A 25,562-nucleotide genomic window follows, 5' to 3' on the forward strand; every position below is an offset into this window, starting at 1 on the left:
GCTATGCGGCCCGGTGAAGTTTTTACTGGTACGGTAAATTGTTTTCCTTTATTTTATGTTTGAGAAATAAGAAAAAACACGCAGAATGCAAAATAAATAATGACAAAACTTACAAATATAAACGCAGTCATATTAGTTTATGACAATTTATTGACATAGTAATTTAACATGAATTTGTACTTTTATGTGACCTGTTTTCGATTATGCCGATTATAGAGCAATGTCAGTAGCATACCAGATACTGTAATCCATATATAAGTCGATGCAATTTCAATGACACAATCCATATATAAGTCGATTCGGAGTATAAGACGAAGACCGAACTTTCAAGTCTAAAAGTATCGACTTATACGCTGGAAAATACGGTAGTTACACTGTATTGACTATTGCATTCTATCAGTGTGCATTCATATCATGAACAAAAAGAAACAGCACCCAGTCAAGACAATTCCTACCTGCTACTTACTGTTTAACACTGTGCTTCAGTATTTATATTTCACATTAACTGTTAAATGAGAATGTCACAAAACCACACACTTAAAAAGTAAAAAGATGTTTGTTTGTGAACAACATATTTAACTGAGAAATGCATTTGATGTTAAGGTCTTCATTATTGTATAAAACTGGTCTCTAGCCACAAATGAAAAACTAAATATATAATTAAAGTGTATTTGTTTCAAGCTATATCCCATCCCCTCTATCTCTCTCTCCCAGCCTACTCCTCACTTCCTCACATTTCGTAGTGAAATAAACAAATAAAGTAGAAATCTTAAATGACTTTATTGAGGACAGTTCCTAGCAGTAACTGGACAATGTTACGCTTCACTGTTTCAAAATAAACACTTACTGTAGAATGAAAATGTTTCTTCTTGTCACAAAACCTAACATGTTAAAACTAAGAAGATAATAATTTGTGAAAAATGAATTTAGACAAAAGAAATGCATTGCCATTAAGTTATGATATTATCACATAAACTGGTATTTAGTGGCTTATAAAGCAAACCATATTTATTTTCCTGTTTAGGGAAGCAGCAGTTAAATGTAACAATATGTTCTAAAGGTCCTGGTTCACATAAGAAATTATTAATACTTCATTTAAAAATTGCAAGTGTAGTTTTTTTAAAGCTAAATCCTATCCCATCCCACCCCTAGTAGCACATAAATTAGAAGTTAAATCACTATTCAAGCATTGTTAAGAAAATATTAATGTCTTCTGTTTGATGATGCCACGTAAGCTGGGATTATGTCCTGTAATGCAAGGGCTCAAAAGATGTGAATGAAAGAGTGAGTGACAGTTTAACTATTAAGTCAGTTGCTATGATTGTTAATAATGGTAAAAAAAACTGAAAATAAAATGTTAATTCCACTCTTTTTTCATAATTGGTAAATAGGTAAATTGCTACTTAGCAATTCATTTTGTATTTAACAAGCATTGATAATTTTAATTGGGTTATTAACCAGCTGTTAGTGTGCTGTTGCTATTTTATTATTATCTGTTGTCGAATCTGGTCATAATTAATATGTATGAACATAAAGCTACAAAAATGTGATAGATTGAAAGTCGAATGAGTGGCCATTACTGCAGTAATCAAGTTGAACATATTGACAGTATTCACAAGGACCAAAGAATTATTTATGTATGATTAAAAATAAACAGGAGATAATTGGGATTTAAAACCTAGGGATACATGTTTAAAGCCATGGAAAATTTAAAGCCACATATTAATAACAATCAGTGAAATTAGAGATTTAGCAGCCTTGGTGATTATATGGATTTGTAATTTCAGGTGATATACAAGGCATAGATATGATGTGTTTGATTATTATTGCTTTTTATTCCACAGTCTACAGTTAGGTTCATGTGTCTTAAGCTTAGTTTTTGTTCATTGGTGTTTAAGATGAGAGCAGTTTGGTTAACATATAAAAAGAGTCCGTTGTGTAGACATTGTTGTTGTCATTCTTCTTCTTCTTCTTCTTGAAATACAGTGAAACTTATCGGGGCCCCAAGTGGTCAGGTGGTCTAAAGCATTCACCATTCCAGGTCATTGCTATCTCGCCTATGTCTGTGTGGATTTGAATTGCAAGCTTAGCTAATGTTGGTACATAATAAAAAAGCTTGCCAGTAGCTTCCCATGGCTCAACGGTTTTCTTGGGTTCTTCCTCCACCAGTTATATTGGCCACCATTTATATCCTGTCATGTACTAAATAACAGTGTTAAACCCCATAACAACAACAACAACAACAACTATTTGTGTAAAACAATAAAGATACGATAAATTATTAATATGATATAAAAAAATTGTTGATTTCAAAATGTCATTAAATTTCTTAATTTTGGAATTATAACAAATTTCAGCCATTTTTCCAAAATATTTCTATTTTTATTTGTATTTGTCATTGATTTTATATAGTTATTTTACTGAGAAATCTAAATATTATAATACAAAATTTACATGAGTATGTTAATACTGCTTTCTGTCTTTTATAATGATGATAATAATAATAATAATAATAATAGCCTAAATTACTTATTTTTAAGTGTAGTCAGAGCACAGACATTTGAAAATACAACTCAGATATCAATTATAGACAATTACAGGGTATTTTCATCTTAACTCAGATGTATTATTGCGGAATGTTAAGTAGATGATGAAAGATGGATAAAGATCTAAACTTGACTACTCTTGCAGGACATTTGATTCAGAGAATTTTATATCAGGTTTTGTCTTTTCTTTGTTTTATTCCTGTATAAGGGTATGTTCCTTGCATGATGTATATAGTATATATGTACTGACTTTTATAACTGCTTGAGAATTGCACCACTCTTCTAAGATTAGCATGGATTTAACATATATATGTTCCAAGAGCATAGTCAGCATAATTATTGTACAGAATTGTTTGTATGTACAGTTTAATGTAATTAATCACAGTAAGTGCAACATTTCTTTATATGTATATATATGACCAGTACAGACTTCCTTATTTGTGATCATTTTTTGATAGCATTTTAGTCCACTTTTTAGGAAGTATTAAATTGTAATCCTTGTATTATGTTGAAATGCAATAATTGTTTTCTATTCTTGATTTCTTGATGCAATCTTAGTTGGACATATAAAGTTTACCTTTTTTTAAGTGATTGTTTTTAATCATGATAGTTTATAGTTGTTTTCTTCCTCCTGTATTTCTACAAGATATCTTTTCTATTTTGCTCATAGTAAAACTGGAGAGAAGAAAAAAGAATTTGCCAAAAAGTTTAATCAATCAGCACTCAACTCTGCTAGAGAAAATTTCTTTTAAGAAAACAGAATTGAAATCTGCCAGTGGAGATTCTCTTAAGGTGAGAGGATTTTTCTTCTTGGTACAGTATTTTTTATTATTCATCAGTTATTTGTACAAAATTTTTCTGTTGAAAATAGTTATATTACCGTATTTACCATATGTTTTTGGACTGCAACAAATAATTAATTTTTCTGTCGTCCGCATACATAATAAATTCTTTTACTAGGTGTCTGAAAACATACAGGTGAAGATAGAATTTATTCCTCCCCATGTCCGTAACGAAGTTACCATTAGCTCACATGACGACGTGCTGCCATGAAGTTGTTGTTGTTGTTGTAGGGTTTAACACCATTTTTCAGCACACGATAGGCTATACATGGCGGCCAGTATTAATGGTGGAGGAAGAACCTAGGAAATCCCGGAAAGAACCACCAACCCACGAGAAGCTACTGGCAATCTTTCTCACATACCCACATTGGCCAAATCTGAGACTCGAACCCACACAGAGGTGAGATGGCAGTGATCCATAATGGAGAGCACTTTAGACCACTCGGCCACTTGGGGCCCCCTGCCATGAAGTAAAACAAGTATTTTGTCTAATACCACAGAAAGAATAATGAATAAAAACAGGCATTACTTGCCTATTTTGTCTATTTGATACCTGTCCATCCACCAGAAAACTGAGCCATACATATATTAGAGCCATGATTGTGTGTGTATTTTCCAAAAGAACCGCCACATTAGTAATCATGCAATCCACAGTTTAACCCTTTGCCAATCAGTGATCATTAACATAAACATTACAAACGCATGCAAGCTTTATTTCTGTGTAATTAAGATATCAATAGAAACTAAATAAAACGATTTTGGAATTATAATTCTTAGGATATGACAGAAACATTTTAGTATTGAGAATATCAATGCTGGTACATGTATGATGGCTAATCTTAGAGGACCAAGGGTGAGAGGTGCCATATGGGGTGAGTGTTGTATGCATGCCTAGGAAGGGTAGAAATAACAAGCAAGTTGCAATATATGAGTCGGCATGATTAATATGTTGGTATTTTGTTTAAATAAAGGTGATCTATTTGTTGTGGTTCTCTCTTTTTTTCCCCACCAAGCCGATGGTAGCTTCAAAATGAGCAGAGCTTGCCGACTTGAAACAATCGACTGCTCAAAGATTGTTTGATGCATGTTGGAGATTTCAAGGTGTTTAGGTGATAATTTTTAATAATATAACTTGTGGGATTTCTTTGACAGGTGTGTTCGGAAATAAAAGGCAGATATCTGGATTTTATTAAAAGAGCACATGATGTACTGAACATTTAGCACCCACAATCAATATGTATCATCTACAAAGAGGTTTATTACCTGTATGTTTAAACCTTGGTATATAATGCCTCAGGGATAAAGGGTTTGTTTTGTTGCACAATGCTAATGAATTTTACAAATCCATACCGACTCTGATGTATTGTTTAATGATATAATGCAGGGGTCTTGGTTTCTAATCAAAACCACAACTGTCACGCCTGTTTGAAGTGGTTTCATGTGTAACAATGTCTACACTGACAACCATTCATATTTTTGTTAGCCGAATCAAAGTATTAAAATATAAAGTGTAAATAAAATAACCACCACTATCAAAAGTTTATATACTGGATAGCTGTCGTTGTGAAACATAATATTGTTAGTACTGTAATAATTTTGATGGATAAGTTTATCATACATTATGCAACAAGTGAGGAGGCACTGCCTAGTTTGTGGAGAGACTCTCCCTTGCCAAAATCGTCTCCAAAAAGAGGCCAGTAGGCCGTCCACAGAAGTGACCTCGAATTAATGATTCTGAGGATGCATCACAAATAGAACTGCCTACAAAAGAAGCTGCTCTAGATGACGAGTCTGATTATCTTGAACCTGAGAGTTCTCCATCCGATTCTGTACGTTTTCACTATAAGCATTATACATTAAAGCAAAAGCAGGATATTGTTAACAATGCAAAACGTCTGGGAATTAGACCTACAGTGGAAAAATTCAAGATTCTGAAATCCACGGAGAGTACCAGGATGAAAATGGACTTTTCTGCAGATCTGAACTTGAATGGATATTTGCCTAAGTGTGGACGACCCATTTCATACGTACAAGCTATGGATGATAAGATAGCTCAATGGATGCTTACTCAGCGTGACTTGCAAATTCCAGTCTCGTTGAGGGAATATGTATACATGCCAAGGAGCTTGTTTCAACAGAATTTCCGAATAGCAAATTCCAAGCCAGTCGTTCTTGGGGAGAGAGTTTCATGAAAAGACATGGGTTAGTGCTCAGAAGAAGGACATCTCTTGCCCAACATTAACCCAAGGATTTGGAAGAAAAGATTGCTTCGTTCCACAAGTTTGTGATGGATAGATGTGAGGAGGACGAGTTTGACGATAAGTTTATTATTAACATGGACGAGAGACACTGATGTACCTTGATCTTGTGCCAGGGAAAATGGTGGAGAAAGAAGGCATGAAAAGCGTTCTGATTTGTACAACTGAAGCGGAGAAGAGACACAATACTGTTGTTTAAGCAATTGCAGGTTATAGCGACGTATTACCCCAAATGATTATTTTCAAGGGAAAGAGACATCTAGATCTGAAGGCACCAAAAGGGTGGATTATTGCAGTTCAAGAGAAAGCATGGATCAATGAAACGCTAATATGGATCGATGAAACACTAATGCTGTGATGGATTGAAGAAATCTAATTGCCATTCACCAGAAGAGAGCGATCACTATTAGTTATGGACTCGTTACGGGCTCACATCACTGATGACGCAAAGAAACAGTTGCAGTGCAGAAATGTTGTGCCAGCAATAATACCAGGAGGCAGAACATCCAAGTTGCAACCTCTTGATGTGAGCATCAATAAACCTTTCAAGAGCTACCTCTGCTGCAGTGGACGGAACACATCAGGGATGCTACGAATTCATTAAAATCATCTTATGAAAGCAACAATGGAGGGATCAAGAAGCTAGCAAATAGACTGTATTGTACTGGGTTGTAAATGCTATGGACACATTGAAGGAAAGTGCACAATGATAATGAAATCTTTCAACGTGTTTGGCATCAGTATCAATCTGAGTAGAAGTGACAATGTGCTGATCAGAAATGACAAATAATTAAACAATATGGATGATGATAGTGATACAGAATTTGAGGGATTTTTGCCCGAGGACCTAACAGAGGCTATGGACAAGCTACTTGAAATTGAATAATATAATTAAATATATTACAGCATTAAATCATATTTCTTTTCATTCTTTGATTTTGCTATTTATCAAATGTTTATCTATCAATCTACCTACATACATACATACATACATACATACATACATACTATTAAGAATTTTAAATTATATTAGTTCATGTAAGTTCATGATCACATTAAATAATTGGCGACCAAATGAAGCGAACTTTGTATCAGTTAAATTAACGGCAAACACGCTGTGAAGTTTACATTAAAACAATGCAGCAGATCTTCGTAAATTGTGTCTAAAACCAAAACTTACAAGGCATTTAAATATTATATCCCCCCCAAAAAAAAAAATCGGTGTCCGAAAACATACAGTAAATACGGTAGTTGCTTCTCTCCCCTGTTTTTTTGTAGGGCATTTCTTTTTGTACATGTATCTGTGCATCCCACTTTAATCTCCATATAATAACCATTTGTTTTCTTATACATTTTGATCAGATTTGGTTACAGATATTTATAAAACCTAGACACAGTTCGATTTTAGTGTTCTGTATCATTTAATGGATCCAATTTAATGGACAGTTTGACATTATTGGGACTGTTGCTATATTTGATCAATTATCAGCATTTTCTTTAACTATTTAGTGGAGTTATAGACCCTGATTTTACTTCACTGACTTGGGTTAAATGGTATGTTTGATAAGCAACACTCCATTTCAGTACTAGGTATTTATGTTCCATATTTTATGCTTCACAGACTTGGATTTAATGGTGTGTTTGATAAATGGCACTCCATCATTTCAGTACTAGTTATTTATGTTCGATATTTTATGCTTTAATGATTTGAGTTAAATGGTGTGTTTGACAAGTGGTACTCCATCATTTTGGTACTAGGTATTTAAGGTCCATATTTTATGCCTCACTGGCTTGGTTATATGTTGTCTTTGATGTTCATTTTTCAGGCAGTGCCAGATCATGAACACCCATATAACAGAAGATGCTTATTATGATCAATAATTCATTTTGTGCTGGCTTTGATTAGGTTTTTGCATTTAGCTTGTGACTAAATGATATGGTTTTAAACCGTTGCATACAAGCTGTTTTCACCCTCAAACTATAGTTGACTTCTGTCCATAATATGCAAGTCAGACATGTCGTTGAAGGAATAGCTTGTTTGGGATGCTATATATGTACTGTTCTCTCCAAAATCTAGTCCTATGATGTAAGACATAGCACATGTTGTTTAAGTTTCAGTGCTATGTCTTACTGTCCAAATAATGGCCTTGTATAGTGTGTTCCGATGTTGGTTGTCATCGGTATGAGTAGTCAAATTTTCAGGAACATCTCACACACTTGGCAGCCTATATTGACACTCTTCCACTAATTTATGTGTAATTAATATACTTACTGTGCTGTCTTTATCCTGGCGGAATGAAAATATTTGAATTTGTTGCAATGCGACGGTAATCAAGGTATGCCAAAGTATGTTTAAGTAGGTTCATGTGAGGGATATGTTTCTTGAATGAAGCAAACGTTGCTTACAGTTCCAATAGGCACAATACATTTTTATTCGTTTTGTTAAAGAATAATATTTTAACTTAACCAAATTTCGGCATTCCTGGCTTTCATCGCATTCCAGCCAACTGAAATGTAGGCCAATGAAACTTGAAAACAGGTCCATTTCTTTTGTGAGAATTTGAATTTATTAGAGAAAAGACATCATGGTAAGTAAAGTCTGACAAAAACATGATAATTTTACTTTGTAGAAAAACATCATTATTAGTTGCCAGTTGTGTGTGATATTCCTGAAAATTTGACTTTCATTACACTGTTAGTTGACTTAAAAACACGGTACACAGCGCCTTTAATTAGGCAGTAAGACCCATCACCCCCCAGAACAAAAATATCAGGTGATGTGTCTTACATTGTAGGACTATCCAAAATCCTGAAACTTGTGAGGGGATTCATCTTGACAAGTATTATGTCCATTTTGCAATAAGAGGGCTCTGTGACCTATTTTTCATATGTCAGTGACTTGAATTTTTTGTTTAAGGGACATTTACTGGGTAGTTTGGTTATGAATATGTGATAATTGGATGCATATTTGTTGGTCCTATGCCCATACAACAAAAGAGGTAACTGTGGCCTACAGTCTATGCTTTATTTCGTGAGATTCACACCTGGATTTATAAATCAGTTGATATAAGTAATTCTAATGATCAGAGCCAGTCTCTGAATCATGTGGCAGTGATTTATCAAAACATCAACAAAAACAAAAAACAAGATTTATGCCAAAATGCCCATGTGGCTTGTTGATGTAGTCATTTGATCAGTTGACCAGTGAATAATGTTGTCCATTCCTAATTAAAAAAATGACCCATTGCTCATTAAAAAAAAGTCGTGCTGTAACAGTAGTTGTTCAGGCATCAGAAAGTTAATAAGTCGTTATTCACAGTTGATGCACTGAAACATGGAGCTATTACTGTTAAATAGAAGCTAGACTCCCTGGACATGATATAGTCCATGTAGCAGGAAGCAGCTTAAAATCTGTTTGTTCAAAAAGCAATAAAGTATTCAGGTTCGTAGCAGAGAAAATTCTAGTGGTATGAAATTTATGCAGATACCATTTAATTATGTTTGGATGTATACATGCATTCATACTGAGTCATAAATGTTTTCCATCTTTTCTTTAGATAATTTTTCAATTAAATTTTGCATTGAATTCAGATACATAATAATCAGTGACAGAGTGACTTGATGTGTCACTTCAGTGTATATATTTAGATGGAATTAGACACTCATGCAGATGCAATATATTTTGGTTGGTGATTACACATATTGATATTTAAACTATTCATGCCATACATCAGACATGTACATATGTATGGTTCTCAGAAAAAGTAAAATATTTTTTATGCAATCTCTTATGTTTTCACTGCTTGTGTATTTCTTGCTTAATATACATTGATTGGAGGTTTTAACTGCCAATTAAGTGTGTATTTTGCACCCACTTCTATCCCCGCCCTTGATTTTTGTTTTTTTGTGTGTTTCTTTTCATATGGCGTGCATAATTTTCTTTAGCTTGTTGGCTTGGTTTGTTATAGCATGATATGGTTTATAGCAATATTTGTGACCCTGATCATTGTGCTATAGCCGGGTTTCACAGTATATATATATATATATATATATATATATATATATATATATATATATATATATATATATATATATATATATATATGTATGTATGTACATTGTTTAATGGTATGTCAAAACAATACTGGTTATATAGTGCTGATTCAGTTTCAGAGTTTAAAAAGATTATAAGTTAATATTAGAGATAAAATTTATATATAAAAAAGCTTTAATTTTACAAAGGACCAACATTTCATTTTCAGGACCTTACAAGTCAGACCTTTATTGCATTGTATTTAATTCAAATTTCTTGGACCACTCCAGTGACCTAAGTAGTTAGAGCATTAGCAGGAGGTCAGAGGTTCGAACCCTGGCAGAGTCATATGAAAGATATATAAAAATGGTACTGACAGCTGCCTCACATAGTGCACAGCTTTAAGAGGTTACCGTTAGTGATAGGACTGTTCAGCCTGGTGCCAGGATAATTTGACTGGGTGGGACAGGACACTACATGTTAATGGCCTGATGCCTCATTGCTGGACATTACTATAAACTGCCACACTGCAGACATAGTGCTATGGCTAAAATTTTTAAAGATACATTCAAAATAAATTATTTAAAAAAACAGCCACTAAAATTTCTTGTACAAATGGATTTATTTGGCTGCTTAGGAGATGTCGGCTAGGTATGTAATCTCAGGCTCCCAACCTCCTCTCTGTTGGCTTGTTTATTTGCTTCTTTGTTTTAAACTGCCTTTACATGGACCATTCAATAACAGCAAGTTCAAGGGTGGTCACCTTCCTTCATCCACTGTCTAGGATGGTGGTAAGTAAAGGGAGGTAAACTGCATATCAGTAAATAATGAGGAGGGAAAGCAAGATACTTGATACCTATTTTTGAAATGGGTTTTGAATGGGAATGGTCATCATGGACTGTTTATTAAATAGAGCAGCAGTTCAGGTAATGAGAGTAGTAAATTTAAAATACGATAGGTTGATAAATCTGATCTCCAGTACGTATCTTATAAAAGTGCATATGGTTTTCTTATTCAAAGTACATGTGACTAGGCAGTCTTTTGTGAGACAATTTATTTTAGTATTAATACTAATATTAATTTGTTTGTTTATGGAGAGGAAACTCGTTTACAAGAAATAATACACTGTAATATCCAGTTTTTTTGCAACATTTATAGCTAAACAGAATGTTTAAGGTTTCACACTAAAAAACATTTAATCACTGTAACATTCTTATATTAGAACATGTGCAAATACAAAATATATATTGTTGCACTGTTTCACATTTTCAGTTTTTATTTGTAAAATGAAAGCAATCTGGAATTATTTCAGTGCTTATTTTATAAAAGTCAGTAAAAATGTAAGCTTTTTTATTTGATAATGCTCACATTTTACTAATGCTCACTGTTGTTAAAAAAGTCAGTAAAAATGGAAGCTTTTTTATTTCATAATGCTCACATTTTACTAATGTTCACTGCTGTTAAACACATTTTTAATTAAGGTAAGACAGTTTGTGATGCTTGATTTGCTGACCTCCACCCTTTGTTTACAGGAGAGAACTGCTCCAGTATCACAGTTGGATGTTAGGTTGGGTTGAAAAATGGATGTAAATTGGTAAAATCCATATTCTTAAAAGAAAGCCAGTAATTTATTGGTTAAAATTGGTAAAAAGTAAAAATGCAGAACACTAAGTATAGATTATTATGAAAGTAAACTAGAAAAACAAAAGGAAGGAAGTTAGCATTTACATTTGCTTTCCATTGGGTTTCATCCATTTTTCATATGGTAATAATTATATCTTTCTGAAAAATGTGAAATTTTTATGCTGATTTTTTTTTCTTGCAGATTGCTCGAATAAAAAATGATCTGAAGGCGTTGGAAAAAGACAAGGAGAGAATTGAGAACCAAATGGATGTTCAGGTACTGATATGCAAATAGCAAACAGTGAGTGACTGAATAGCATGCTATGTGACTCAAGCATATTGTTAGTGTGAAAAACATAATGTGAGTATGACTGAATAGCCTAATGTGAGTGTGACTAACTAGAGTACAGTGTGTATGAATGAATTGCAGAGTGAGTGTGACTTAATAGCATACATTGACTGACTGAGTAGCATACAGTGTGACTAAACAGCATACAGTGAGTGTAACTGAATAGCAGACAAAGAGTATGACTGAATAGCTTACAGTGCATGTGACTGAAAAGCTTACTGAGAGTGACTGAATAACATACATTGAATGATTGAATAGTATTGTACAGTTAGTGTGAATAGCATACAGTGAGTGTGATTGAATTGTATAGTGAGTGTGACTGAATAGCATACAGTGCATATGACTGAATAGCATACCATGAGTGTGACTGAATGTGTGAGTGAGTAGACTACAGCCAGTTTGACTAAATAGAATACAGTGAGTGTGACTGAATAGCTTACAGTGAGTAGCTGAATAGCATATATTGGGTGACTGAATAGCTTACATTTGGTTACTGAATCGCATACAGTGCATATGACTGAATAGCATACCATGAGTGACTGAATAACATACCATGAATGTGAGTAGATTACAGCAAGTGTGACTAAACAGAATTACAGTGAGTGTGACTAAATAGCTTACAGTGAGTAACTGAATAGCATACATTGGGTGACTGAATAGCATACAATGAGTGACTGAATAGTATACTGTGAGCATGACTTTGAATGCATTTACAGTATATTCATGGGTACCAGTGTTTTACTGTTTAGCTTAAAAAAGGATATTTTCATTGGCACTAAAGTTCTTGGATGATAAAGAGGGCTCTATTATCTTTATAAACGGATCACTTTGTTAGCCCGTTGCTTAAATTCGATGGTTGACAGCAACTCTGAAATCCAAAACTGTTGATTTTGTGCAAATAAAACTGAATTCAGTTTGTTTTTTGTTGTTTTAGTGGCATTTTTCAGCAAAAGATAGGCTGTACCATGTCAGTGAGTTTTCCGTTATGAATGTAACAGAAATCAGTTACAGCAGAGATCAAGAGAAAAGAAGGATGATATTTATTTAGTGATGGCTAATTTTTATGGTTATTGATTTAAACAAATATGTTTATTGAAATTGGAGGAATGGATTCACCATTTATAATCAGTGGACTTGCATTATTTTGGACACTGCACCAGTGTTTGATGGTTGATAGCAACTCTGAAATCCAAATCATAAGATGCTGTATTATTGTATATATTTCTTCTTCAAAATATGTTACCCAATCATAATACCTTAGTAGAACTACTGCTATCTTACAAATCCAGTCCTCCTGGGCTAAAAACATTTAGCTGAAAAGTTAGAAGTTATCAGCTCACCTTGGCACCAGTTAGAGTGATCTCCCCATGATACTGGGATTGGTGCCAAATCCCAAGATATTGCCAGCTACTACTTCTGCTCATGCCAAGTAGTTTGCTCTCTACAGACAGAGAGGCATCATAAAAACCATGCAAGCGGTTTGGAAGTTTTCTACCTCAAAAACAAGTTGGAAAGAGTTTCATTGTCATAAGAAGTATTCTTTATAAATGACAAAGTTTCCTAATTATGTATGTTATCACTTTACCATCTTAATACAGTTAGATGCTTTTGGTGCATACCTGCATGGGTTGCAATGGCTTCTCCTCACATTGCTATAACTTTATCAATAAGTACATGTTTGGTGTGATTAATTATTAATTGATGTATATTTAGGGTGTGATATAGACAACTCTTAATATTACTGTATAATTTCCACCTAAGTCAGGATAAATACAGTTCAATTTCTGTATTATCAGCTCTTAGAGTCTAATTCATAGTCATTAATATATATATATGATGTATTACTGATTTTACCCCAAAGACCTATAACAATGGTAATAACAGCTGCCTCACTTGGCGCTCAGTGTTAATAGGTTAGTGTTAGGACTGTTCGGCCTGGTGTCAGAATAATGTGACATGATGCCCCAATTTGAGACATCACTATAAACTGCCACACTGCAGACATCATAGCGATATGACTGAAAAATTGTTAAAGCTACGTTAAAAATCCAAATCACACACACACACACACTGATTTTACCTGTATAGAACATCATTTGGCCTTCAAAAACAGGTAAAATTGTTGCATAATGGATATTGTAGTGCCTACATTGTAAGTATCAACAATGATGTTTAATTTCCTTTTTGTATGTCCATTTTGGGGCCTCAATTTTTGAGAGGTATTTCTTCACTTGCCCTCAGGCCTATGCCACCCAAGAGACTTTACTTAGCAACACCTTAGTAGTAACGTCATCTGATTCATAAGTGCTGTAGTGGGCCGCCATCCTCGACAGTCTTCTTCAGTTACTTTGCAGCTAGCACAAGATACATTGACTTCACTACCTTAATTTATAAATGATGAAAACTAGCCATCAGGTTCCCTCATCATTTTTAGATCTTACTTTGATGAGTGAAACTTTAGCTTTCAGCACAGCCTCAGTAATCAGAATTGCTATGTATGTGAAAAACAGGACTAGGGAAGCCAGTCTCCCACCATTTCGGAATGCCATTAGATTGTGGCCCCTCAGGATCATTATTTAGCTATCAACTTCCTCAAGATGGAAACCATTTTGAAAGCTTTTCATTGGTGGCTGGAGAGCCTACATGGAAATAGAGTTCTTATTTGGTCAGATAACTTCATTGTGGTGACTTATCTCCAACAGTTCTCACAACAAGTAGTGAAGAATCCCTCAAGTGAGATGGCCATCCACATCAGGCATATGAAAGCAATGTAATATCAAATCATTGGTGCACATAGGACCATTGTATATCAGTGTTGGCATCATTACTTCAATAGTTAACTTTCTATGGCTGTTTGATGAGAACCAGTAAGCCCCAAATCACAATTAAACATACCATTGCGCGATCAGTGGCACACTTTGCTGTCATAGAAGAGACGATATTGGAAAAACCAAAGACCTAACTGATCATCTATTCATTTGGGTTTCACCTGGCCAATGACATTGGATCCATGCCAAGTTGAATTTATCATGGGTATTAACCTGGCTGAACAAGACACCATTTGAACTGCTCTTGAGAACTTAATTGGTTCACCTATCAAGTTCATCCTCCTTATGACTGTGGCAGTTGGCAGGCAAAATCCACAATACATTTCCTGTTGGTGTTCGCATCTATATGCAGTTACAAGATGGATAAGTATTGCTTGTGAACCCCCTGCCCAAGAACAGGCTACCATTTGTATGTAATCAGATATTGGTAATGATTCCTGCCTATTCTGGACACTTACTTTCAAGGTTGTCTACAAGACCCAGTGCAAGCTCTGAAGTGTTATACAGGAATATGGAGCCATTGCATTGAGGGAGATCATGGTTCTTTGTACCTTCCAAAGAAGGGAAGGATAGTATATCAATATGGATACTTTCGACCTGAATAAATTTGGCTACCTGTTCCTCATTTTGGACAAAATCCACATAGTGAATTTACTTCACATGCTGACTTGCTAAGTTAGGACAGCCACAACAAACATCACATATGATTGAAACTGTTCTCTAAATGTATTAATCCATGCCACAGGATGGAGATCTGACTACACTTCTACAGATTTTATCAGAGATCTTTCATCCTAAAATGCTCAATTTGATCTGGAGGTACCTTTACCCATGGTGGAAAGGGTTATCTTTCCCGGTCGTTGGACAGCTTGATAATGATGTGGCTTTGATTTGCAGGAGAGAAGATTTTTCCCTTTTGAAATCACTTCTTGACATAAGGAGTCTATTTCCATAGTCTCTCTGTGGTAAGGGATGTATCTCCCTCCACCTCTTAACTATTCTCCTAAGGTATTATGAACAGGTAACATTTTAATAAGAGACCATTTTATTCTTGTAAAATATGTTTCTTTGATAATACTTTCCCAATCATGATACACATACACCCTCCCAGTCACCCCACCATTACTTCTATATACAGAGCATGCCTTCCACTCCAATAGTAACTGACAATTTCACAGGATTTGGTGCCATTTCCAGTATCAAGGAGAGATCACTAACTGCCACCAAAGTAGGCAGATGACTGTTGCCTTTTTACCTAAATTTTAGAGGGACCCATAGTGGCTGAGTGGTCTAGAGCGCTCTCCATTACGGATCACTGCCATCTCACCTCTGTCTTCATGGGTTCGAGTCTAGGATTGAGCCAATGTGGGTATGTGAGAAAGCTTGCCAGTAACTTCTCATGGGTTGGTGTTTTTTCCCAGGATTTTCCTTGGTTCTTCCTCCACCATTAATACTGGCTGCCATACATAGCCTATTGTGTGCTGAAAAATGGTATTAAACCCCACAACAACAACAACAAACTAAATTTTACTTTTTAGCATTGGAGCACTCGATTTGCAAAGTAGTAGTAATTCTTCTACGGTATTATGTTTGAGTAAGTATTATCAAAGAAATGGTTTTTACTAGAAAAAATTGGTTTGTTAAAGAACATGTTATCTACTCATAAAGAGCTGTCTAGATTCTGCAAACTGATTTTAGGATTCCTGACAAGCATGTTTATGGTTTGGCACCTCTGCATTTGTTTATGTGTTCTTTGTTCAGATGTTGGGATTTTGCATCACTCCTTTTGACCTATAGAAGCACTTGGCACATGCCATGTAGCAAAATTGTGTTGTATATTGCATTTTTATCTTTAATGAATTAGCATTAGTGGAAATTTCTTTTCTTGTGGTGATGTCAATATCAGTTAAAATTTGTGTTGAAAATCACAGGTAAGGTTGATAATAGTGAAACATTTTATGCACTAAACTTGAGGTCAAGATAAAACCCAAAGACCTGGCCCATCCATCATCAAGCTTTAGTTGATTTTTAAAGTTAAAAATGTTAATCCAGAACTTGAAATCTTGCTAAAAAATGACAAATCTAGATTTTGATTTGTCATAATAATTTTGGGTAAAATTTGAAATAGAGTATTGTTTTATGATAGAGGGGCCAGATATGATGTATAGGATGCAGCTGTGTCATTAACATTTGGCAGCCAAGTAGAAGAATCTGAGTTGAGAAAATCTTAAAGTTCAGGGATTCTAGCTTTAGTCTAATTAAAATCATGTTCTGTCAGTGTTTTTATACTTTCAGCTTGAGATTGTTTTTCCTGCTCAGAAGTGTAAGAGTATGGCTGTCAGTATTCCATACAGCCCTCATTTCTTGTCAAGAGTATGGGCTTGGTATTCCACCCAGCCCTTATTTCTTGTCAAGAGTATGGGTTTTGGTATTCCATACAGCCCTCATTTCTTGTCAAGAGTATGGGTTTTGGTATTCCATACAGCCCTCATTTCTTGTCAAAAGTATGGGTTTTGGTATTCCACCCAGCCCTCATTTCTTGCCAAGGTTATGAATCTTGGTATTCTATGCAGCCCTCATTTCCTGCCAAGTTTATGGGGGTTAGTATTCTATGCAGTCCTCATTTCCTGTCAAGAGTATGGGACTTGGTATTCCATACTGCCGACATTTCCTGTCAAGAGTATGGTCTCATATTCCATACAGCCCTCATTTCCTATCAAGTGTATGGGCTTGGTATTCCATACTGACCCATTTCCTGACTTCTTCATATCTACTTTTCAGGCTGAGGTCAGGTTAACTCAAGACGAAGAAAGCAATTTACGTCGGAACATCCTCCTAAAAGCAGATATAATTGCTGGGACGCTCTGTGGTATGGGTGCTCCAGTAATGAACAGCATCACAAAACGAGATAACAAGGAAGCCTTCTTTAAATGTATAATTGTAGATGAGGTAAGGGATCTGTGTCAGAAAATGCCTTTTGGGAGGACTTGAATGATCAGAAACTTAATCTAGCTGGTTATAATTGTGATATATAAATGGTACATTAGGAATATCAAACTTCATTAGAACTAATGTATGTGAATACATTTGAAATGGCATCATTGAATTCAATATATCTTTCAAAAGTACAATGATTGTTACATTTGGAGGCATAAATATGCCAGTAACCTAATTTTGGATTTGGTTCTATTGTTAGAGTGTTCAACTCATGAAAAAATCACAGGTTCTGTACCTGCCGAGGCCAGTTCTGGTTGGCTGCCTCAGTGTGTCCTATGAAAGACATGGAGGGTATATTTATTTTGGCACGACATAACCAATAATACATTAAAACATTTTGTGATTATTTAAATATATAAGATGAAAGTTTGGCATTTTTTAGGTTGCAGTCATGGTCGCTTCAGCTATGTATTTTCTAACTCTGTGTATTATTTTGTTAACCTCACTTGACTCTAAGGCCATGTTTTGATCTCATTTTCATAGAATTTGGAATATTTGTTTATAAATCAATACCTCAGATAAGTTTGTTAATGTGCAAGATTCAGACATATAAATGATGTGATCTTGTCATGGGATTGGTTGAGCATGTTACCATTCTGGTCGGTTGGTTGTGTGGGTTTAACACCATTTTTCAGAACATGGTAGTTTATTTATGTTGTCGAGTATATCTGGTAGAAGGAAGAACCCAGGAATAATGTGGGAAGAATCACTGACGAGTCTGAATCTACTGGCAAGCTTTTTCACATACCCATTTTGGTCAAGCCAAGACTTGAACCCATTCAGAGGTAAAATGTCACTGATCTGTATAGGCTAGCACATTAGACCGCTTGACCATTCAGGGTCTCTTACCATTCTAGAAGCCATAATTCTGACCCAGTTTTGATAAGGTTTGGAATATAGTCTTTTACCATCAAGCCTTTTGATGGTTTAGATAAAGAAATTGAGTCCCAGATGTATTAATGAAGTGACCTTCCATCTGATTGGCTCAAGTTGTTTGCAGTTTGTGATCTTATTTTGTGTAAACAGGGTGAATATACCTAAACCATCATGGTGTCTAATGAGTTTTATTATGAACAAGTTCTGTGCATTTGAATGAAATTCAATTTTGTACAAACAGCTCCGAAATTGGATCCAGTAATGTAATGAGATTTTTCCCCATTAAAATAATTTGCTTTGTTCCTCGGATATTACACAAGGAAGCAACCCTTACTATTGACAATTGGGAATCACAAGTTTGGGTTCTCAGAGTACTTCCCCTTGTAAAAATTATGCAAACAAGAACTAAATATGTAGAATGCATACTACATAAATTTCAGTAGTACAGTTTATAACAATTAGTAAAATAATGCTTATAGGTTATCATGAATATTTTGTCATTTATAACAAAAGAAAATGTAATCTTGTTAGAGAAAATATTTTGTTGAAGGCAGATCAGACTGCAGTATTGTAACTCAGGATCTTTGCACATTCAGTAATATTTATTTGCAAGTATTTCATTGTTTGTGGCTAGTGATTTTGCTCCATTAAGAAACATATTTCTTTTAAGAACCACATCTTAGTGTACCAGTTGATTTGCATAGTATTTTTGCTGAATATTTTGCCACATTTTAAATTTCCTAAATATTCAGTGCAAAAGATTTGTCATTTATGTTGTTTTGTATTTTGGCATATGATATATTGCCATTACTCATAAATTTTAATTTAAAAAAATACTTTTGTATATTTTTCTTCTGAACCAATTTCAGTTGCAATTACCAAGCATAACAAAACTCATAGCATTAAAAAATTAAATAACAGTCGATTTTAATTCATTTCATATAAAGCTGTGGGAACCTCATTCTGAAAATAAACTTATAAAATTTTTGTATAACTTTGATTATAATACTTTTGACTTCTTACAATACTAGAGTAGCCATTTGTAGTGAAAACGTTGATTGTTAAGATCTATAAGCCAGGTGAGTAATATCAGGAACAGAAGATAATGAGTTATGGTCTTGTTACTTAATATTGCATACCTGCAAACCATTCAATTTTTTTATGATCCTTTTGATATATACACCTAATTATATATTTCTGTTCGTCTTTGGGTAAATTACTCAGTCTTTCAAACCCCTAGTTTTTCATATTTTCTCTGTTTTTTCTTAATTATGTCACACTCTCATTCTTTCCTACTTTTTAAAAAAAATGGTCCTAGGATAAATTTGTCTTGTCTTCAATTTTATGTCATCATGTGTTTGAAAATATGCTGGCTTGCTTATAATTTGTTGGGAGGCTTCTATTTTACCTTGATACGTTCGGGTGAAATAGAAAGGTAGGCATGTAAGAGGATAAAGCTGGACTTCAGAGATAGCTAGCATGTAAGAGCATGTTTTGTTCAAGTTTATGAAGGTAAGACAAGTTAAGGTGTTTTTTCTCTATAATTTACACAAATTTCATACTGTCTTGAATGGATGGTCAAAAAGGAGTTTTTACTAAAGACGTCTTATAATGTCTAGTTGGTCCTAAATGAAAATGGTGCTGATCTGATATCCAATATGGTCACCATTACATCCATTTTGAAAATCTTGATTTTGCTCTTTTTCCTTTTACAGAAAGCCATATTGACACGGGGTTTTCACCAGAAGTCTTAATATGATGCCTGTTTGGTCCTAAATTAAAGTAGTTCTGCTCTGACATCCAGTTTGACTTGACACATTGTCCATCTTGAAAATCTTGTTATCACTACTCCTTCTGAATGGATGCTTATATGTTAACCACAGCAGTTTGGCAATCTTGTTATTGCTGAGGAATATGAGATGGTTTCAACACTTAACCGTTAAAAGGAAGGAATGGAAATTCTTTTTGCCTCTTAGAGCATCAGTCCTTTTTATTACAGATTTGTTGAGGTCATCAACCTCCCTTAAAACAGGTCAATTCAGCAATGCAATCGTAGCAGATAATGTATTTTACTGCATCTAAAATGTAGGTGATGGTAGCGGTGGTGATGAGGTGAAACTAATTTTAATTATATAATACTTACCTACCACTATTGCAAAGATTCCATTCTCCCATGCTACCCTGATGTCCTGTACTCTGTGTCCAAGCTGAAAGAGGTTGATATTCTTTATATTGGCTGTGACTAATGAGTCAGACTGGGATCATATTCCTCTCGATTCTGATCATCCAATACAAATTGGAGGAATGAATAATTAGTATGGGCTGGAGAATAGAACAGAAAAAGAAAGCAGTGCAGTAGTAAATTAAAATTAATTTTACCCCCTCCGCTTCAAAACTACCTATTGCTACCCCATCTGAATTAATGATCATATTGACATGTTATTTACACCAAAAGACTTCTATTGATATCTAGTTGCTCCTTAATGAAAATGGTACCAATGCCCCAAGCATTATGGATGCCTCAGCTGCTTATTTAGGAATCTTGAAATTGCTATAAAAAAAACATCAGAGATGATTTCAACACTCACCAGTTAAAGAGTATTAATGGTCATACCTTGAATTCCTGGAAATAAATTTCAGCCAGTAGAAAAATTGTCCCTAATAGAGATTCTTTTTTAAAAAGTACTCTTTTTTTATCCCTACTTTCTAAAAAAATGTTTTGCATTTAAAAAGTACTCTATTTTATCCCTACTTTCTCACAAAGTTTTGCATTTAAAATTGGTTGTGCTTTTAGGTACATTTTTCAAAATAAAGTGAAATAAAGCAATAAAATGCTGTGCTTGTCTCATTATTTTTAAAGCCGTATTATCCCCAGACCCTGCAACATGTGGGAAAAATATAGAAAAGATGGCTGCTATATAGCACTTTCATGTTTGAAAGAGTACAAACATTGTGTATGTACATTCCTAATGTTATGTTTACAGCACATGTATGTGATTAATTTCGTCAAAAAGCACTGAAAACCTGACTCCAAGACTAATTATATTAATGAAGAAATAGTGATTGAGTCATGTCAGGTGAAAAGGGCTTTATCCAAGTGACTCTTGAAGTGAAATGACTGCACAAAACGTTAGTGGAACTTTACGAAATTTTAAATATGTTGAATAATAAAAGCAGAAATCAAGAATATTTCAGAAATTAAAAAGAATACACAAATTGATTTAATACAGTATTTAGATTTAGGATGTCACATCACTATTGTCATTGCATGTGTGGTGGACCTAATGATCTGTCACAATGACATCTGTGGATTAGATCAAGTTTGTGCTGTGTATAAACTGTATAAATAGGCTTTGTGTTTCAATTCTAATACTAAGCAACATGGAATTTTCCCAGTTGTGACATGATTAACCAGTGTAGATTCTGGTTGGTAAAAAAACATAAATGTACATTTTTTATGATATGTAATATGTAGATTACATTTTGATACTCAGATTATTCTTTTTGTTCACTTGTACCTCTTGTGGGGCTAGCCAGTGTGATCTTTTATTATTTTCGTCAGTTGTAGTTCACTTGTATGTGTGGGATTTAGATATATAATGTAGCTTTAACAATTATTCAGTCATATCGCTGTGATGTCTGCAGTGTGGCAGTTTACAGTGATGTCTAACACTGATGTATAATGCAGATCTGCAGACTCTTAATGATTTTGCCATAAGTCTTATGAAAATTATGCTTAAAATATGGACTTCTGCAAGGGCATACTAGCAAAAACTATGGAAAAATAATCGTTGCCAAAAGATCCAGACAATTGGTTCATCTGTGTTTTGGTGGAGGGATCTGGGTTTCATCTTAGAATTAGTGAAATTAGTCAGGGAACCAGACTAACTTTACAGCAGCACTCCAGATGCTTTAAACTGCACCTATTTGTTCATGCGAAGTGTCTGCATGATCAGACTGTTGATCATTGAATTTTTAAAAATGGGGTCCATAAAGCGAAGCATATTTAAGACGAAAGGGAAAATAGGCTGCTAGAAAAGTGTTAATAATCAACACAGGAAAAATAAAAAGGGATATTCAGATTCTTGTAAATAAAAGCTGGTAGGGACACAATTAGGTTTATTGGGTATCACATGCCAATTTGAGTATGTCTTGTGGAGATATGATTGCCGTCGTCATGTAAAATGGAAAAGAATTTCCAAGAATTATGTCAAGTTGAGAGATAGCAACAAGCCAATGAGCACCTTAGGGTTTGGAACTAGAGTTTGTGCAACTGTACTAGTGGTAAATAAGGTCTACGCATACTCTACAAACTTTTCTGCTGAACATAATGTTTATTTTTCAATGAATCAAGGTTTTAATTATGTTTTCCAGCTTTACAATAGCAGTTATTGATATTTTGTTATACCTTACTGAAAGCTGGTCAGTCTTACAGAAAAGATCAACTGCCTTACAGAGACAGACTCGTCATGGTTGGCAGGTCTGATTATACCACAGACATGTAGCATCATGTCCCACCCAGTCACATTATCCTAACACCAATGCTAGACTTAACTATAAACTATCACACTGCAAACATCATAGCAATATGGTAGAAAACTCTTTAAAGTTGTGTTAAAAATCCAAAATGCACACACACACAGACACACACACACACACACACACACACACACACACACACACACACACACACATTAATGTTATCATCTCATACTTTGGTGTCAAGAAACTAGCAGGATGCTGTTTTGCCTTCATTAACTACTGATAGGAAGATTTAAGTAGAATTTACTCAGCAGTGCTGAGGCTATTAGCATTTTAAGAGTTATGTCCATTTGTTTATAAACTCTGTCCACTCGGTGCATTCTTGTTTTGTTAATTTTGCCAGAAATTTCTGATATTTTCATGAAATCTGGTATGCATTTTTATATTTTTCATATTCAAATAATGAAATATATCAGTGGGAGAAATTTGATGTCACCAAAATGATGACACCACTGAAATTGCATTGGTGTGATATCACTTTTGGAACTACTTTCTTTTCATATTTAGGAAATATATCACCCATATGAATATTATTCTAACTTATATTTCCAGATTTAGACTTATTTAGTTTATTCTACTCTTCTCAGGCTTCCACTCTATCAGTCGGGATGAACAGATCTTTAAATATGTAAAAACTGTAAATTTGTATAAGCTGCATATCAGTTATGGACTGCTCCAGTGGCCTAGTGGTTAGAATGTCTGCCTCGGATGCGGAATGTTGTGGGTTCGATCCTTGGCCGAGTCATTCCAAAGGCTTTTGAAAATAGTACTAACAGCTGCCTTGCTTGTCGCTCAGCATTAAGAGGTTAGTGTTAGGGCTTGTCGGCCTGGTGTCAGGATAATATAACTGGGTGGGACATGATGCTACGTGTCTGTGGCATGATGCCCCAGTGCTAGACATCACTATAAACTGCCAGACTGCAGAAATGTTAGTGATATGACTGAAATTTTCTAAAAGCTACGTTAAAAGTCCAAATCACACACACACTTATGGAAATAGAATTCAAGATCGAAGAACAAAATCCGTGTAGGTAAACTCACAATAATTCAAACATTTTGTTTGAAGGCATAGTGCAACAAAATCAATCAGATATGAGTGCTCTGTGACAGTTCTACAGTACCTCCTTCCGAGCAATGTTCGCTGTATCAATCCATGCAAGAAATGTGTTGTTAAAAAAAAAAATCTTTTAATTTTCATAAGAAAATAGTCTTAACTTTGATAAAATATGCAGATGTGGGAGCAAAATTTATAACAATTCACTGTCCTAAATTACTGGAAAATGTTTAACTTCTTTTGTCATTGTAGTAATATAGTGTTAATAGCAATACCACAGAATAGAATTAAATCTGTTCAAATAGAATTTTTACTTTCACGATTTATAACTAAAAAAATCTGGTTTTTTTTGCAGATGTAAGAAATGATTGCATTTGTGATGCACGCTGTTTCTACTATTAAAATATTTCCTTATATCTGAAAGAAAAATTTTCATTTTCTTTATGCATCATGATGAGAGTGTATGTCACATTGAATTCAGCTTTTAAGATTAGTCCCATTGAAGTTGTCTCCCCCTTTCTTAAAACCATATTTAATCTTGATATCATTTGGGGATGGGGTATTCTGTAAGCATATCTGTCATAAGAAGCAGTTGATATGGGTGACTACCTAAGGTGCCAAGCTGGTGGGGGAGGGAACCATTTCATGGAGTTTGCAGTAGTCTGTTTGGGATTTGGGAGGTGTCGAAAGTGACTCTTACCTGTGGCATCATTTCATTGTGAGTAAACTTGCTATGGCCAGGTTATAAGCACATGCTTACTGAAAGATCTGACTACTGCTATTTTTGCAGACAAGAATGGAATATTCTCTACAGTTTATACACTTGTTAATTTTGATATGTTCTTAATTTTCCAGGCTACTCAGGCAACAGAGCTTGACTGCCTGATCCCTCTCCAGTATGGATCGAGTAAATTAGTACTGGTGGGTGATCCAGAACAGTTGCCTCCCACAGTTGTCTCACAGGTATGGCACAATTATAGTATCTGTACGATTTTATTCCTGTCAGCAATATTAGTGTGACTCCACTTCGACAGTTGTGACCATTGTTTTGGCAGCACTTCATTCAAGCTGGCTTTTGAGTTTTGACTTGGAGGGATTTTATGAATTCAGAGCCTTTGTCATGATGCCTGCTCTTTGTTACTAAGTGTAATTTGTGCTTTAAATAATGGAGCAGTTTCTTTGTATAGTGTTTCTGGCCTTTTGACCTTGAATAGTCTGTCATGATATAATAGAGGAGATAACTCATTCTAATCCTTTGAGGTAATGATTTGTCTTGTTGTGGTTCAACATCTTCGGTATAGCAGTTCAATACAAAATGCTGATCAAAGGTAATTGTTTAAATATTTTACTTTTTTAATTCATTGTTAAGAAATAAAGAAATTAATTTAGGTTACTGTACTTGATGGGATATTGATTTTGGTTTTCAGTATCTTGAAAGTTTTGTTCATCCTTTTTATCCTGTTTAATGTATTTTTACATCAAGCCTCTAAGACATCATTATTCATAATATATTGATTTTCACCATTGATATTTGCAGTTTTGGGATTTAAAGAAAAAGTCATTGAAGCAATCTTTCTCACGAGAACAATTTTTTCAGTGTTATTTAAACACCGC

The 25,562-nt window shown here is 34.5% G+C and overlaps 1 protein-coding gene across 2 annotated transcripts in view; it reads left to right on the forward strand.

The window, feature by feature from the left end:
• LOC149786614 (uncharacterized) overlaps positions 1–25,562 on the forward strand; it is a 109,105-nt gene that overhangs the window by 68,298 nt on the left and 15,245 nt on the right. Inside the window, exons 16-19 of one of the 2 annotated variants that reach the window (XM_089977123.1) lie at positions 3,217–3,338; positions 11,505–11,579; positions 17,261–17,428; positions 24,804–24,911. In XM_089977123.1, coding sequence (XP_089833249.1) covers positions 3,217–3,338; positions 11,505–11,579; positions 17,261–17,428; positions 24,804–24,911 — 473 coding nt within the window. Of the gene's footprint in view, positions 1–3,216; positions 3,339–11,504; positions 11,580–17,260; positions 17,429–20,067; positions 21,190–24,803; positions 24,912–25,562 lie in introns of those variants that run through there. The other variant, XM_089977124.1, reaches the window with a different exon arrangement.

This window comes from Sinohyriopsis cumingii, chromosome 12 (genome assembly GCF_028554795.1).
Source record: "Sinohyriopsis cumingii isolate HCF-2022 chromosome 12, ASM2855479v2, whole genome shotgun sequence".
Classification (NCBI taxonomy): domain Eukaryota; kingdom Metazoa; phylum Mollusca; class Bivalvia; order Unionida; family Unionidae; genus Sinohyriopsis; species Sinohyriopsis cumingii.